General features: G+C 41.3%; 1 protein-coding gene across 3 annotated transcripts in view; it reads right to left on the bottom strand.

The window, feature by feature from the left end:
- LOC309711680 (plexin-B2-like) overlaps window positions 1-18789 on the bottom strand; it is a 156106-nt gene that overhangs the window by 47557 nt on the left and 89760 nt on the right. For all 3 annotated transcript variants that reach the window (XM_082542114.1, XM_082542116.1, XM_082542115.1), the window contains 10 exons: window positions 18509-18609; window positions 17105-17231; window positions 16491-16650; window positions 15807-15918; window positions 15179-15290; window positions 14711-14812; window positions 13337-13429; window positions 12714-12801; window positions 12246-12412; window positions 11024-11172 (listed from right to left, as the gene is read on the bottom strand). In XM_082542114.1, coding sequence (XP_082398240.1) covers window positions 11024-11172; window positions 12246-12412; window positions 12714-12801; window positions 13337-13429; window positions 14711-14812; window positions 15179-15290; window positions 15807-15918; window positions 16491-16650; window positions 17105-17231; window positions 18509-18609 — 1211 coding nt within the window. The remainder of the gene's footprint in view (window positions 1-11023; window positions 11173-12245; window positions 12413-12713; window positions 12802-13336; window positions 13430-14710; window positions 14813-15178; window positions 15291-15806; window positions 15919-16490; window positions 16651-17104; window positions 17232-18508; window positions 18610-18789) is intronic.

The following is an 18789-nucleotide window of genomic DNA, read 5'->3' as shown; positions in this document are numbered from 1 at the left end:
CACATTTACGCCGACATCATCCTAGTGCAAAGACAAGTGGAAGCAGACAAAAACAACAAGCATGCATGCTACAAACTTTACCCGAGTCATTTAGACAGCCGTTAGCACATGATTCTCCTTATGGGGACCTGATATGTTTAATATTGTGGCGAGCTCAGACAAGGAGGAGACGGAGGTATCGTTTGGTCTTGCTTCCCGTGAGCTAGCCAGGGAGCACAGCCGTTTATTGACATCTGCAGAAGAACACTGCGCTAGCTAACTGCTCAGCGTGGCAACCGCACAGCAACAACAACACGCAGAGCGCCCTCTGACCCCGGAAGGACACACCGTCGCAGCGAGAAGGCGTCACCCGTCACTATGGCAACATAAACAAAACATTACTGTACAAACAGAACCCCGAACAGCGCTGACCCGCCTACATAGCCCCCACCTAAGGGGTCAGTCGTCCCCGACGACCCCATTACCCCACACAAAGTCCTGCAAATGTCCAGGTGCCTTCTTTTGGCGCACCGGCCGGTCACGACCGGGGGCCCGTTCTTCGTACGTCGCTTACTACATCCAAGATCAAATGACACATCCAAGACCAAATCATCGCGCTAACCGTGAGCTCGCTAATCCGGTTCTCCGAACACACCTGCTGTTGACGATTAGTACAGCTGGATGAAGTAATGTGAGATCACTGGGTGTCGTAAAAGGGGCTACGCATCGATAGTAGAAACATTGATCGGAAACCCTCTGATTGGTCGGCGAAAATGTCGAAGGAGCGCGCTCGGTATTTTTCGGCAGCAGAGCAAGAACTCTTGAGTGAGGGATTTCAGGAGTTTCAGAGTTTAATTAAAACGCAAGGGAACACTGCAAAGGCTGCAAAAGCAAGGAGAGAGGGCTGGCAGAAAGTTGCTGACAAATTAAACTCGTAAGTAATTTAATAATAATATTAATAATAATAATAATGGAGTTGATTTATATAGCGCTTTTCAAGGCACCCAAAGCGCATGACAATGCCACTATTCATTCACTCTCACATTCACACACTGGTGGAGGCAGCTACGGTTGTAGCCACAGCTGCCCTGGGGCAGACTGACAGAAGCCAGGCTGCCATATCGCGCCATCGGCCCCTCTGGCCAACACCAGTAGGCGGTAGGGTAGATTTATCATATCACACTATATTATCCAATATTATATTACATTATATTATATCATGTTATATTATATCCCCTTTCACATTAGAGCCACAACAGGACCCACTAGAACATGGGAACAAGTAAAAGTGCCACTTGTTTTGCACATATTCAACTCTGTATATTTTATATATTTTATTATTATTATTATTATTTTTTTTTACTATTTAATTTGTAAAAATGTGTACACACACACACACACACACACACACACACACACACAGGAAAATATTTAGTATACACATCCAGAAATGCATACACTATTATATATTGTACATATATTTATTAGTTTCAGGTTGGCCATTCTTGTATTTTGCTCGTTTGTGTTGTTGTGTTTGCACATCTCTGTTGCTTGTGGGGCTCGCACACAAGAATTTCACTCGCATGTGCTGTGCCAGTGTGCCTGCACATGTGATGTGACAATAAAAGTGATTTGATTTGATTTAATTTGAAGTGAAATATGAGAATATGCTACAGAATGGTAATATTTATCACTTATATTGCTTTTAGTCTCTTGCAAAGAAACCCTGAAATAATCTGTTTGTTTGTTCATAACAGCAACCAAGAAAAGGGCAGAGCAAAAAAAGACAGGTGGTGGTCCTGCACCCTCTCGTCAACAAGTTGGTTAAGTAAATAATATCCTCACGGGAAAATCGATATCTCTCTATGAGCACACTGTCGCGCTGAGCTAAAGGATCCTGTCTGTCCCGCAATATACGCTGGATTCTGAGGACTCTCCTTATCAATCTTGCACCTTCCGCAATGGGTTGCTCGCGTAAACGGACAGGACATGGCTGCGACAGGCTTCCCAAATCCACCTTCGCTTTTATAGCCGTGGTCTCTCATCTTGCTTACACGAAGTAATTTACTATTACTACTCTGAAATATGACTTACATCTGTAATAATCACATACATGTAATAGAATGTTAATAGTACATTTCCCTTTTTTAGGAAATGACCTGTATGTATCTGTGTGAAATCAATAAAAGGATCAAGTGCTGCATTATCTTTGGTTACATTGATGTTATTTATTTATGGTGAAACAGTGGTGGAATATCGCTGTTGCTTTCGTATAAATGAAGCGGACATACCTGCATGGCCGCGATCTAATCCTGTTTACATAAAGTAAACCTGCTCCCGAGCAGGTTTACGCTTACGGCTCTGTTGCTATGACAGCAAGTCCCGGATGAGCTTCGGGGAACCGAACGATCCAAGATCACGCGAAATCGTCAACAATCAAATCCAGCTAACTTACTTAGCGAGGTACGAAGAACGGGCCCCGGCGGGGGAAAAGTCACTCGGGTCATAACATGGGGTGCCACCATCATCCCACTTCTGACACCAATGTGGCGAGCTCAGACAACGAGGAGACGGAAGTGTCGTTTGGTCTTGCTTCCCGTGAGCTAGCCAGGGAGCACAGCCGTTTATTGACATCTGCAGAAGAACACTGCCGCTAGCTAACTGCTCAGCGCAGCAACCGCACAGCAACAACAACACCACCAACACACAGGGCGCCCTCTGACCCCGGAAGGACACACCGTCGCAGCGAGAGGGCGTCACCCGTCACTATGGCAACATAAACAAAACATAACTGTACAAACAGAACCCCGAACAGCCCTGACCCGCTACAATATGCTGCTGAGAATATAGCCCAGAAGAAGCGTATAGTATAGCTTTTATTTTGGAAAGAGCCATTTCTCTGTAATAAACTCTCTTTTCCAAAGCTGAGTGTTTCCTCAATCAGATACAGGTGTTACCGCGCCAGATCCGCGGCCCCGAACCGTAGTAAGGAAACCTCTGGCAGTTACTTGAAGGTTCCGTAACTGACTCGTAGCCGGCAACAGCTTACTATACAGGTCAACTCCGCTAGCAAAAAGATCGAAGGAGGCGTAGGAAACTGCTTCACCGAACTTTATTTCTTCTCTAAGGCACGAACACCGCGTACAATGGGCTGAAACAGTTTACTCACAGCGAGCATCGCCGACACAACTCTGGCTGTCGAGGGAGTTATTATATTCCTTTTATTTATTTTCTTTTCGTCTCTTCTGTAGCTAACCTTACTTTCCCCCTTCTCCGCTCTCTCTCTTCACACACACACCAGGCAGTCCCGCTACACACATCCCGAATACATTTCCCATCAGGCTTCATCCTTAAAGGGCCATGCCTGTAACACAGGTCTTGCAAAATCGCTAGCCCGACGTCCCGGGGCTAGCGATTTTTCCAGTCGGGCTACCAAAATCTATCTCTGCCCTGCCCGTCGGGCTATTGTAGGAAGGAAAAATATATGTCAATGCTTTTGCATTCTTTCGGAAATGTAGCTGGGTAATTATGTCACTGGCATCGGTGAGCCACTGTCAATATGTGACATATTAAAATCGCGTTTGAATTTGCGCTTGTTTTTTGCTTTCACTTTGCAAATGTCCAGGTGCCTTCTTTTGGCGCACCGGCCGGTCACGACCGGCGGGGGAAAAGTCACTCGGGTCAGAACATGGGGTGCCACTATCATCCCACTTCTGACACCAATGTGGCGAGCTCAGACAACGAGGAGACGGAGGTGTCGTTTGGTCTTGCTAGCCAGGGAGCACAGCCGTTTATTGACATCTGCAGAAGAACACTGCCGCTAGCTAACTGCTCAGCGCAGCAACCGCACAGCAACAACAACACCACCAACACACAGGGCGCCCTCTGACCCCGGAAGGACACACCGTGGCAGCGAGAGGGCGTCACCCGTCACTATGGCAACATAAACAAAACACAACTGTACAAACAGAACCCCGAACAGCCCTGACCCGCTACATAGCCCCCACCTAAGGGGTCAGTCTTCCCCGATGACCCCATTACCCCACACAAAGTCCTGCAAATGTCCAGGTGCCTTCTTTTGGCGCACCGGCCGGTCACGACCGGCGGGGAAAAGTCACTAGGGTCAGAACATGGGGTGCCACCATCATCCCACTTCTGACACCAATGTGGCGAGCTCAGACAACGAGGAGACGGAGGTGTCGTTTGGTCTTGCTAGCCAGGGAGCACAGCCGTTTATTGACATCTGCAGAAGAACACTGCCGCTAGCTAACTGCTCAGCACGGCAACCGCACAGCAACAGCAACAACAACACACAGGGCGCCCTCTGACCCCGGAAGGACACACCGTCGCAGCGAGAGGGCGTCACCCGTCACTATGGCAACATAAACAAAACATAACTGTACAAACAGAACCCCGAACAGCCCTGACCCGCTACAATATGCTGCTGAGAATATAGCCCAGAAGAAGCGTATAGTATAGCTTTTATTTTGGAAAGAGCCATTTCTCTGTAATAAACTCTCTTTTCCAAAGATGAGTGATTCCTCAATCAGATACAGGGCTTGCAAAATCGCTAGCCCGAGGTCCCGGGGCTAGCGATTTTTCCAGTCGGGCTACCAAAATCTATCTCTGCCCTGCCCGTCGGGCTATTGTAGGAAGGAAAAATATATGTCAATGCTTTTGCATTCTTTCGGAAATGTAGCTGGGTAATTATGTCATTGGCATCGGTGAGCCACTGTCAATATGTGACATATTGAAATCACGTTTGAATTTGCGCTTGTTTTTTTGCTTTCACTTTGCAATCGCACGAACTGTGTATAGAGAGCGACAGCACTGATTGATGAGTGATGATAATTTGCGCACCAATTCCTCTGACATCATCTTATCAATCGTTAGCTTACTATGCAAACATGACAAGTGAAATCTCCTGCAGCAAGCTTAAACATGTGAGGGGTTGATCACGCAGAGAATTGCTGACCGTTATGTGTGTAAAAGCAGCAGGATATATATTTTAGTTCTGCTGAGCCAAATAAGACAGGTCAGGGTGAAGAAGTGACAGCCAAAGAAAAGCTTACCACAAAACGGAAAAGTTATGACAAATCAGACTATAAGGCAAAAAGAAAGTGCAGCTTTATGGTTTCTTGGACAAAAGAATTTCTGTGGCTGCAATATGACGAGCTATATAACCGGGGCTGCACATAAGTGGTCCGCAGGTGCGCATTCGCTGTCAAAAAAACAAAAAAAACAAAAAAAAACAAAACGCGCACAAGATATGAAGTTGCAACGCGTGCTTGCATACATAAGATTTTCTGGAGGAGGACAGACATTTGTTTAAAACTCTTAAAGATGTCGAAGAAGCTCCTTTAAGCAATTACTTTAGTGTTCCTCTACCTCCAAAGAAATGTCAGAAGGAGTCCGAACCACAAAAGAAGCGCGTATTCTCGGAAAAGTGGTTGCAGGAGGTGAGCTGGTTTCAAACAAATGATGAAAGCACAGAGATGTGGTGCGGAATGTGCCGTGAAAATCCCACTCTAGCGGACAAAAACAGTGCTTTTTATATGGACGCAAACGCGCGTTGCAACTTCTTATCTGGTGCGCGTCTTTTATTTTGACAGCGAATGCGCACATGCGGACCACTTATGTGCACCCGTGTAAATAACATAATGTTCTGCCGGGTGTGTTGTTGGTTTTCTCTCGATTTCTGAGTCGACAAGCGCCTTTGTTACTGGGACCAGTCATTTTAAGAAAGGCCCCCATTAGAAATGCAAGAAATGCATTATTGCTCAGTCTGCAATATCTTTCCCAGAACAAACACCAATTGCAAATAACATACTAAAAATAAACCTGAAAAATCTGTTTAGAACAGCGTACTATGTTGCAAAGAGTGAACTACCACTGGCAAAATTTAGCAGTCTTTGCAAACTTCAAAAAGCAAATGGCCTCGATCTTGGTTCCACATGCCTCTTACCCGTGACTTCAGTGGAAATTTCAAATTCAGGATCTGACACAGACTGATTCATGTCCTACACAGTTCTTACAAGTTCATAGAAATTTCTGTTCAATTAGAACCAAGTATTTGAGTTGATGATTGTAATTTTTATACAATGTTGTAATTTGTTTTTCAACAATTTTTTGATTAATGTTTTGTTTCCTTTACAATATTATACTTTAATGTATAATATTGTAAAGGAAACAAAACAGGAAACAAAACATCAATCAAAAAATTGCTCTCTTTTTTATTCGGGCCACTTACATTTATTTTGGGCTACCAAAAACTGAAGAGTCCCTGCCCGAAGGGCTACCAGGGATTTTGAAATTTTGAGAGCCCTGAGATATATATATATTTTAAATTACTTTTGTTTCAGCGACATTAAATGGAAAAACTGTACTTTTGAGTTAAAATATATATTTATAATTTTAATAAATGACAAATTAAAAAGGCATGAACATTTTTTTGTATCGAAAAAATATCGAACCGTGACACCAAAGTATCGAACCGAACCGAACCGTGAATTTTGTGTATCGTTGCACCCCTAATAAATTCATTTGTTTTCTTGTAACTCGTACTTGTTATTTCAAAGTTTGTGTTAAGCGCAGGAGCTTCATTGATGATTCTGTTATTTTCAAGTTTTCTTCTTTTTTAAATTTTTCTAATTCTTCTGATAATAATGTTGAGCTCCTTGCTGCCACCATTAATGAACACTACCTTGCCATTCTCAGTCAGGTCACTCCTTACAAAACTGGTAATAACTCTGAACTTGTGGCCTTGGACATTCCTTTTAAAAAGCAGAGTAGCTGTGGAAGTCCATGGGTTGGGTGGTCCATGGTAAATATTTCAGAGAATTTCTTCACTTTTATAATAAGGCAATAAAAAAGCTAGATCCTCTTATTTTAATAATAAACTGTAATAGAATAATCCAAGGGTATTATTTGAAACCGTCAACAGCACCTTTGCATGTTCTGTTACTTTCTGATTGTGATTGTTTTTTCAGTCATTTTGTAAATAAGATGATGGTCCTGAACTTCAAAATCTCCTCGGGTTCCTCCGCCTGTAACAATGGTGCTCGGTGTCCTGAATCATTTACTTCTTGACTACATGACTTGACTGCAGTAAAAGGCAAGATGAAACCCTCATCATGCTCATGGTGACCATACAGTTAGTTCCTCCTTCTGTCCTGTCTGGGACTCTCACAAGCATTGGTCCATCATTGCTTCATTAATAGCTCATTGAGGTAATCCTACTTTAAACATGCTGTTGTAACTTCTTTACAGAATAAGTCCAATTTTGATGCCAGCTCTATTGGTAATTTTGAATGATTAAAATGATTTTAGAAAGCCAGTTCAAATCTTTACTATGCAAATGACAGATTTTTGACCCTTTTCAGTCTGGCTTTCAAAAGCAGCACACCACTGGACCCCTATCTTTATCCATAAAGGTCTTTCAGTGGATTCTGCTGCAGGGGTTTGTTCTGTAATCATTTTACTTCATCTAAGTGTAACCTTTGATACCATTGACCATAACATTTTACTTAATAGGTTCTAGGTTTTGGGTTATATTTCTGGTGCTGTGTTGGTTTTCCTCCTTCTTATCAGACAGGATTTTCTCTATTAGGATGAGCAGGTTCATGTGTGGGGTTCCACAGGGTTCAGTCCAGGTCCACAGGGTTCATATTATATTATTTCCTTTCTTTGGCATCGTCCAATCTTTTACTGACATTTCTTATCATGTCTATGCAGATGACAGTCAGCTGTATGTGCCTTTTAGGTCTCATCATTTAGACAGGGTGTCCACCCTACACAACTATTGAACCTGGATTTGCCATTTAAGAGAACAAACTGGAAACACTGGAGAAGTCTGATTTTGTAATCTTTAGACCATCACTGACATAGTTAACAACTAAAACTCTTGTTTTAGTTTAGTAGATAAGGCAACAGTTAAAAAACTGCAGTCAGTTGTTTTTGTTTGTTCACATTCAGGTTCAACTGTTTAATTATTTGTTTGACTAAGCAGCTATGAGTGTAGCGTGATTTCTTCAGACAATTTCTCTGCTTCTGTCCCTGTAGGGATTTTCTTTTATGAATGTCAATGTCTGGAGTTTAACAGAAACCATGTGATAAACAGTTCTGAGGGAAAATGCAGAGCTGATGAAATGGTCATCATTCATAGCACGCCTCCAACAGGAAGGTCATGACCAAACAACCAGCAGCTCCAACTAAGATGTGAAAGAGTGAAATAACACAATGCAAACTCTGCCCAGATTTTAGGCAAATGAGGAACAACCTGCTGCACAAACACGCAGGACAACTAACAGCAGGAGCACAGAGGCATTTAGCACCAAGAGTGGATGATTTAAGGGAGAAACACTTCCATCTGGTCTCATAAATCCTATTTTATGTCTCATCATGCAGATGGTGGGGCAAGATTTTGTCATAAATGTGGCTCCATCCTGCCAGGTGTCAACAGTTCTGGCCAGCGGCTGTGGGGCAATGATGTGGCCGTTTTCTCTTTTATAGACCATTTGTATGAAGTGAGCACTTTTTAAACACAGCTGTTATTGAAGTACAGTTTGCTTGACTTGACCTAAAGTTCATTCAATGTTTTTCACAGCGCTCAGTCCATTTAACACCTGAGGTAGAAGGATGAGGTAGTGCCTGAAGCATGAATAGACCACCAGAAGAAGTTGTGTGTGACACTATCAAATCACTGACATATACAGTACTTACAGGGAGTGCAGAATTATTAGGCAAATGAGTATTTTGTCCACATCATCCTCTTCATGCATGTTGTCTTACTCCAAGCTGTATAGGCTCGAAAGCCTACTACCAATTAAGCATATTAGGTGATGTGCATCTCTGTAATGAGAAGGGGTGTGGTCTAATGACATCAACACCCTATATCAGGTGTGCATAATTATTAGGCAACGTCCTTTCCTTTGGCAAAATGGGTCAAAAGAAGGACTTGACGGGCTCAGAAAAGTCAAAAATAGTGAGATATCTTGCAGAGGGATGCAGCAGTCACAAAATTGCAAAGCTTCTGAAGCGTGATCATCGAACAATCAAGCGTTTCATTCAAAATAGTCAACAGGGTCGCAAGAAGTGTGTGGAAAAACCAAGGCGCAAAATAACTGCCCATGAACTGAGAAAAGTCAAGCGTGCAGCTGCCAAGATGCCACTTGCCACCAGTTTGGCCATATTTCAGAGCTGCAACATCACTGGAGTGCCCAAAAGCACAAGGTGTGCAATACTCAGAGACATGGCCAAGGTAAGAAAGGCTGAAAGACGACCACCACTGAACAAGACACACAAGCTGAAACGTCAAGACTGGGCCAAGAAATATCTCAAGACTGATTTTTCTAAGGTTTTATGGACTGATGTAATGAGAGTGAGTCTTGATGGGCCAGATGGATGGGCCCGTGGCTGGATTGGTAAAGGGCAGAGAGCTCCAGTCCGACTCAGACGCCAGCAAGGTGGAGGTGGAGTACTGGTTTGGGCTGGTATCATCAAAGATGAGCTTGTGGGGCCTTTTCGGGTTGAGGATGGAGTCAAGCTCAACTCCCAGTCCTACTGCCAGTTTCTGGAAGACACCTTCTTCAAGCAGTGGTACAGGAAGAAGTCTGCATCCTTCAAGCAAAACATGATTTTCATGCAGGACAATGCTCCATCACACGCGTCCAAGTACTCCACAGCGTGGCTGGCAAGAAAGGGTATAAAAGAAGAAAAACTAATGACATGGCCACCTTGTTCACCTGATCTGAACCCCATTGAGAACCTGTGGTCCATCATCAAATGTGAGATTTACAAGGAGGGAAAACAGTACACCTCTCTGAACAGTGTCTGGGAGGCTGTGGTTGCTGCTGCACGTAATGTTGATGGTGAACAGATCAAAACACTGACAGAATCCATGGATGGCAGGCTTTTGAGTGTCCTTGCAAAGAAAGGTGGCTATATTGGTCGCTGATTTGTTTTTGTTTTGTTTTTGAATGTCAGAAATGTATATTTGTGAATGTGGAGATGTTATATTGGTTTCACTGGTAAAAATAAATAATTGACATGGGTATATATTTGTTTTTTGTTAAGTTGCCTAATAATTATGCACAGTAATAGTCACCTGCACACACAGATATCCCCCTAAAATAGCTAAAACTAAAAACAAACTAAAAACTACTTCCAAAAACATTCAGCTTTGATATTAATGAGTTTTTTAGGTTCATTGAGAACATGGTTGTTGTTCAATAATAACATTATTCCTCAAAAATACAACTTGCCTAATAATTCTGCACTGCCTGTACAGTGCTTTGATGAACACATGTATCTCAAAGGATGTGTGCAACATTAGGGCAAAAAAAAAGAAGACCCTCTCAATCAGCAGCCATGTGCAAGTGCTTGAGTGCCATTCAGTGGTGTAGTAGCAGCAGAAAGCAAATAAGTTCAGTACATTTATTTAAGTGCAGAACTTAAGTAAAATTTCCATGTACTTGTATTTTACTAAAGTGTTTCAATATTCTGCTGTTATACCTCACTATATTTTACATGCAAATATTATAGCTTTAATTTCACTTTAATCTGCGCCTTATGTTCCTATCCAGAAAATAACTTAAATATATTCAAATGATATGCTTAAAAACCAAAACATCATTAAAAGGCTGATTGGCCCACTCTTTATTTAGACTGACCCTGGCTTGAACGGTTATAAAAAGTTTACTGAACAATCAATCTGTAACGTGACTTTTTTACATTGTTGTCTTGCACATTTGTGAAAAGAAAAGGAAAAAAAGTGAATACTTCTACTACTGACATTTCCCTCTGGAAACTGTGACTGTCTCTAAATCAAACTGTGTCTGGAGACTCAGATCAATACAGTTGTAGAATGAGCTAATTAAAACCTGTAGTCAGGTTATCCTGAGCAAAAGGAAAGTATTCCTAACACAGTTAAGTATACAACATTTAAAAAGAGACTTGATAAAACCTGTCCATATGCCATTTGAATGGCCTCCAGGTGGGTTACATTTCCTGTGCATAGTGCACAACTGCATGTGGGCAACTTTACCTTTTGGAGACGGAGTATTTTTCTGGCTCATGAATGCAGGGCTTCCCAGCCACCGTGATGCTTTTAATGTCTCCCTGATCGATGCCGAGGTTGGAACCGCTGATGGTGATGGAGATGCCTCCCAGCACGGGGCCGAAAAGAGGGCTGATCTGGATGTGGAGATGCAATAGGAGGGTGTTTATAGGAAGAAGGGATTGGAAATGGATTTAACCAGATTATTTGTGCAATAAGAACATACAAGAGATTTACACAGTCTGTTTAACCACTATTGAGCTGACTTAAGTATTTAACATTCAAGGCCAAGTGGAGAATTACATCAATACTGTATGAGTCACATCTGTATGCATGTCTGCATGTATTTGAACATGACCCATATTGTATTTGTAGGTCAGAAAATTTGACTAAAATATAAAAGCAGATGTTCTGGTAAATACAAAACAAAAACAAACATTTTTGTGACGAGATAAATTGAACATTTTATAGTAAAATATGAAATTTGAATATTTTTCCTGTAATTTTTTAATTTAAAAAATGTGAATTCAACTTCAAATAAAATACACTAATGCGAGACACACACAGTGTGCAGCATTCCTGCAAGGCTGTACTTAAAGAGATAATGGTGCTTCACACTGCACTGTAACATTAACATGCTCACAATGACAAAGCTAGCATGCTAATGTATAACAGGTATGATGTTTACTGCACTGTGTCCCTTATCATATGTTTAACCTGAACATGGGCACAAGTGTCTATGAATAATAAAACCATAAAGGTCAACACTGCAGACTCTCAACGTCTTCAGAAAATCTCACTGGAATCCTTTGTATAGTTGTTAAGTTGAATCTCAACAACATACAAAGTCATGGTGATTTATCTGCAGTATCTCTGTCTGTCAGGCTGCAGCGGGTTAGGTGATAGCCTCTGTCAGAATGATATAAACACAATTACTGATGGATTTTTATCAATGACAAAGAGGCACGAACAATTAGGTGAACAAACAAAGAATTGATCCGATCGACATGTGCTAAGGAACAGCGCCGCACACTCTCAAGGAGAAACACACTCCCAACTCCTCTGTGGAAGAAAAATACACGGCCAGTGAAGACCTCAGTCCAATCACCACAGTCAATGTGTTTTTACATCCAATCACAAGATTTTAAAGAAGGTACAGTTTCCATTTCAAAGGTAAACATGAAGTCATGACAGCACTGTGACGACTCACATTGGTGATCTCAGGGTCAGGACACTCTGTGTTGCTGGGGAGAGGATCGCAGAGCTTCTCATACACACACGCCAGCTTCTTGCTGCACCACACACACTTGTACTTTGGGTCGGCGTTCTTACAAAGACTACAGTCGTTCCTCTCAACGGCACAGTTGTACAGTGTGACTGTAGAGATAATAGTGAGGAAACAAAAACAATATTATGTTATTGTACATTCAAAGAGCATATTCTTGCATCCTCAATGAAAAATTGATGGACAATCTAATTTCAAGTGACTCCTGCAGTAACATACATTTATCTGAATCCTTCATGTACAAAGCTGTTAGATTGTGCAGTAATGTTTTGTAATTTTCAAGTGCAGATTAAAGGTAGCTTCCTTAAATCCAGCTGAAGCCCCACAGTGCGACTTGCCGTGTACACACAGGGCATTAAAATGAAATCTCCTCATTAATATGTGAAGACACACCGTTCACCGTGCTGTCCATCTTCTCGCCAGACTCCTTGTCCTTCACGTAGAACAGAACATTGGTCTCCGGTGACTTATCATAGAAAAACTAAGAAATTGGAAGAAAATGAATTATTAATACAGAATCCTGTGATTAATGGCACTTAAGCTCTTCTCTGCAAACAGTGTGGGCTGCTGCTCCCCCACGCCAAGGGAAAATAAGAAAGAAAAAAGAATATATACCCAGTCTGGCAGATTTTCAGCTACAGAAATCAATGTTGGAAAAGAACATAGCTGGAGGCTAAGCACTGTTTGAGCTTCCCAATCACAAAGTTCACAATGTGGAGATGGTGTTTAACTCTCCAGCGAGGGGAGCATGTCCATTAGAGGGAGCTAGAGAATATCAAAGGGAATGTGAAAAAAGGCTAAAGGTTGACTTCTTTTATAAATGTGGAACATAAATACAGCTGTTCACAAACAGAAAGTCTTCACACAGTTTTTTTGCTGCAGAATATATACATTCACTCTTTCAGTGTATTTCTAGGTTGTACTTTGAATACTAGGACCACAAACCAGTCACAGTGCAAAGACCTGTGTTGAGTGTGTTGCATCAAGACAAATGTCAAACGAGGGGTCATGCTCACATTGAAGCCACTGAATGTGTAGAATGGTCCCCCCTCAAACGAGACATCTTCTTCCTTTGTCATCAGCTCACTGCCAATGGTGAAATGATGACCCTGCAGAACCACACAAACAAACACAAAAATGCTGATGTGTATTCATGCTGATCATACTTTTACAGTACTGTTCTCTGATGCTCTTCTTTGTATAGAGCATGGAAACAATTGCAGTTTCTCTGATCCTACTCAAGTGTGTAAAATCAAATCAGCAACACTGAACATATACACACAACAACCAAAAGGGAAACAGCCCAGAAAGCTGTGTGATTACAAAACCTTCACACAGGGCTTAAAAATGTAGATTTTCACAGCTGTAAAAGATCAGCTGTCAAAACCTTGATTGATGAAACATGAATGGATCCCCGGGAACCTGCACCAATAAAGTCCATCAGAACTCACACATTCAAAGAAAATGATCAAGATGTATGTTGTGACAACTAAGTGAACTGTTACAGCTTATATTGCTGTCTGATAGTAAGAATTGGGATTTGTAATGTTATTCATGTGGAAAGATACTCTGCATAATCATGACAAAAACAAAAATACTGACGGTCCCCAGTGCCACCCCTTAACTTCCTTGATTTGCCTATGGTAAGTTTAAACATCCAAGGAGACGTCCGTCTTGAGTTATTGTATTCACAAGATTTTTTGAGTAATTCTGTTCACAAAGTTGGGTGTCCTCACACCTGTTCGCTACGGTTGAATGGTAAAAAGTAAGTTTTAAGCCCTCTTCCAACAGAAAACTCCAGCCTTAACCCTCTCAAGGCAGGCGTTGCCGATTTGCAACAGTTAAAAACTAACAACCTGATTACCCCACATACATATTTTATGGGGGTTTTTTTTACTCAGAAGTACCACTGCAGGACTTGGTTGTGCATTAGCAACAAAAAGTTTAATTTGAGCCTGAGAGGGTTAAAGGGGAACTATTATCATTACTTCAAATTCCAAAATTGAACTTTACCAGAGTAGCTTTGCATGATTCACAGACAAAATAATCCTTATTTATCTTATATTGGACTTTGGTGTGGCCCCCAAAGTTCATTCACTGTCTAAAGGAGCCATTTTTGCTTCCTTTCAATCTCTTTAAGTTAACTTTTTTTTTTTTTTGCAACATTTAAACAGTTGGTAAGAGTGCGGTATCATCACTTACAGATCACTAACAGATGCAAGAGTAGAAAAAACTGAAACAAGTTTGGCTCATTCTCCTTTCTTTTAGCCTAAAAATGAACCTGTTGTGTTTTTCCTTTTTTCTGTCAAAGGGATATCCACAAACAGAAAGAGAGTGTTTCTTTCCCTGGAACTCAGATGCATGTTGGGGGTGGAGTGGGGCCAGTTTACCTGGTAATGTTTCAGATTTATGCCTTCAAAGCTGATTCGAGTCTTGTAGCCCACAGGGATGAGCACAGGATCTGGATTCTCGAACCGAGGACAGTTTGCGCTCTGAAACAGAATGAAAACAAATTAGATACTTTAATAATTTACATTTTAAACATGCTAACCACTTAACGGACACCCTCATCTGTGACGACAGATAACTATATCGCTGAAACATCCGCTGACTTGGAATCTGATATCCTCCACCCTGCAACGTTTGTCATGCAAGATGGTGGCAGCTGATAGTGGGATTTGTGTATTTATTAATTTTTCAGGAGGAGTTTGGACCACTCAGGCGGTGAATCACATGTAAAGTTTAGATGTGTCCTTTAAAACTTGTGGTATAGTCGTTCTCCACATCTATCACACACATACATGACAGAAAAGAGTCCTTGACCTGTCACTGAACTCACAGCTCTAGAAAGAACTAACCTGACGGTGCTTGATGATGTGGGAAACAACCACGCTGTTGTCCGCATCGCTGCAGGTGTGGTCCTGCGTGTTCCACTGACATCCCCACTGACTGCTTACACATGACATGCACCTGAAAACACAGAAATATGGACCAACTTGGATAAGGAAATACTTTCACATGCACAATCAGGGTAGAGCATGCACACACAAAAGCACACACAAACAACATCTAAAACATGCAAACTCATAAGAGAGCGTCCGGCACAAAAATCTATGTTGCTGACAATGAAATGGATCTCTGCAACTTCACATAAGCAAAGCTCGTTCATCACACGTTCCTCTGTGTGAAAGAAATGCAGAAAAAAATGAGGGGAAAAAAACAGCCAGGATCGACTTTCTTTTTTTGATTAATGAAAAGGAAACTGAGGCAATTTCCTCGGCTTGGTAATAGAAGCAGGAGTGAAAATGCAAGAGGTGCATTCAAAACCACCATGCATCACAATTTACAAACAGAGCCTTGATCTCTCATCTGCTCATGCACGGTGATACATTTACATCAAGGTTGTCAGATGATGCTGTGTTCCATGTCACTGTGTATTTTCACTGAGTGACAGAGCAGAACTGAAAGATTAACAGCCTGACTCACGGTGTGTTTTCAGATTTCCTCACTGTGGCAGCACAGTTGTAGAACATGAATTCCCGCGTGGCCAACTCCACAGTCTCATTCACAAAGATCCTGATAGCCACGGCCACAAAGTCTGAAGATACAGTAAAACAGTGGTTAAAATGTGATACACTAGCTGTTTATGTGAATACAAGTTTTATCATATAAAAGATGTGAAGTATGCTTGTACATTTAAAGACAAAAAACAGAGCGATTAAATATTTTGATAAATCTCCTCAGAATCAGTTCAGTGATTATTTAACTGCCTGAACTGCATATTAGTGTATAAAAGCCAAAACTTGAGCTGTATTTAAAAAAAGTTCCATGTTTTGTTTTATAAAGGACTTTTTTTATGGGACTCACTTTGTTTTGGGCAAGATGTTTGCTGACTACTGATACAAAAAACTATAAACTGAAATAATAAAGCTTAAATTAGATTAGTGTGTTGATTTCGTGCAATTTTCTGGTGCAAATTTGTTGGACACTGTAAGTTCTTCAACAAAATGATGGAGAATTTGCCAGCTGACATTAACTTAACCTCATGTTTTTTTCAGCCCATTTCCCACCTTGGCCAGTTAGTAATGCAGCGTTAACCATCATGGAGAAGCACAGACATTAGACCTTAAAGACGACAGAAACATGGCAGGGTAATTAAAGAGACCATACCTTGGCCCTCAGGTGTTTTCGGTATAAGCCCAGGCTGGGGCAGATCACAGGAGACCTCACCAGAGTCTGACATGATGCCGTTACTCTGGAAAGACTCAATCTTGCATTGCAGACGGTCAGAGTGTCCAATGGTAGGAAGGGAGGGAATATTGATGTTCACCTGGACAGACAAAAACATACTGACTGGAAACTGTGGCTTCTTAGCCCGTAACATCTCACTGAATTTGTATCTCTGTGTAACCAAAGTTATAATAAAGAAACTGTTTCTCTTTTTAAAGAAAGAAACTGAGAAAGAGAAAGGAGTGACATGCTGCTGATGGGAATTCATGTGTGAGTCAGACGGGCAGGAACACAGAAGAAGTAAAAAATGGGGGAATAGGAAGAGGCTCTCCATCTTCAGACAATCAGCCATGCAGGTTATAATAAGACAGTTTGGATTTTTCTGGGTGGATCAATACAGAGCTGGAAGACCTAGAGCTCGAGGTCTTTGATTCCCAGTTTATTACTCAGTCTCTGCATGTAAGTGGAGTTAGGTACTGCAGAGAAAAGAGGGACAATAAAAGAGAACAAAGGAAGTCAGAGACAGTTTGAGTGAGGAACAAACAGAGCTGTACCTTGCCGGTCTTTCTGCAGGAAAGGTTTGAAGGAGAGAAGGATACAATCTTGACACACTGCTGCTTGGGGCTCCACAACCAGCCATTCTTCTCCTCTGCCCGTCGGCACTCAGACCTCCTGGTACACCTTCAGACGAAGGATGAGAAAATCCCATCAGCCTGAGCTGCACATGCCATGAATGCTTTCACAAAAAGTCAGTTTGTAAATAACAACTCAATGCCTACGTGACTTCCACAAAATAAAGATTTATGTATCAAAAAGAAAAACATGCAAGGTCCTCAATGGTAACTACATTAGTAGGGTCATTTTAACTGTGTGACCCTACTTATATATATATATATATATATATATATATATATATATATATATATATATATATATAAACCTTTAAGCAAAGTACTAAAAAAAATACTCCTTTGTTCAAGCTTCCCAGCTGTGATCATCTAAGGTATTTGGTTAATAGGACATAATTTTAATGAAGCTATTCATATTATGTGATGATGCAAGAAATGAAACTGTTAAAGACAAAAAATGACTTTGCAATCAGACAAAATACACAGGAGCGATAAAAACATGTGACTTCTTTTTGATAAAATAAATCTAGCACTAAATGCAGCAAAGACTAAAATACATACTCTGAAGGAAATACAAACTAACATAGAGATGAACTGATATTGTGCACATAAACAGAAGTACAGGATATAATGCAACATCAAATTTGCACTGTAAATCACGCGGACTGAATTTTTTTCATAAATGAGAAGCAAACGAACTAAGCACTGCTTCAAATCATTTGGAGCAATTGAAGGAAAAGAAAAATTGCAGAATTATCCTATTCAAATGCTCAAATCATCGAATCGTTTGCCTGAGAAATGACTGAATTGATTAATTCTTTATGAAAAGTTGTTGATTCATATTCTGTCAATTGACTTATCAACTGATAAATAGATTTCAGCTCTAATACTAAATAGCATGCACAATGTTGCACAGTAAGAGCATCGGATATATCAGATAGTTCCAGAGGGACAGAGTTTGCTTCTTTTTCCTAGTCATGATCACATCCCTGTAAAACACATGATACATGCGCACTTTTCTACCCTCCAGACCCTGATAAATATAGACTGATGAGAGTAAATTGCACAGCCTGCCTTCGCCGTGTGGGGCTGACAAACAGCTTTAATTCCTTACGGCTGCACGGACAACAGGAGATGGAATATAAACACTGAGGGGTACTAAAAGTGTCTGCAATAAAACACTGAACAAATATCCTGCTGTGTTTTACAGATGGAATTGCATGTGTGGGTGTTTGTGTTAGTCTGTTGCTGTGTGCATGCATTTGTAAATGCATGTAAGAATGTACGTGTGTGTGTGTGTGTGTGTGTGTGTGTGTGTGTGATCCTTACCTGCCCTCCAAAACACACCAGCCACAGTAAGGGTCCCTCAGTCCCACGCATGATTGGCAGTCTTTCATTTCGAGGCACGTCTGCACTGGCACCTTGGTGATCTGGATTATTACAACGTGAAATATGATCAAAGGTGCACCTTACGGGAGACACTGGACAAAAATAACAAGTATTTAAAGTGTAGCTGTAAATGTTCCTTAGTATGTTGCAGGTGTGCAGAGTGGGAGCGAGTGGGGTCTCTCCTGTCTTCTCCCCATGTTTAATTACTTAGTTTATTCAAC

The sequence above is a fragment of the Aulonocara stuartgranti genome, assembly GCF_965226115.1.
Source record: "Aulonocara stuartgranti genome assembly, chromosome: 7".
Lineage (NCBI taxonomy): Eukaryota > Metazoa > Chordata > Actinopteri > Cichliformes > Cichlidae > Aulonocara > Aulonocara stuartgranti.
The sequence above is the reverse complement of the archived record's forward strand: the minus strand, read 5'-3'. Positions and strand labels throughout refer to the sequence as shown.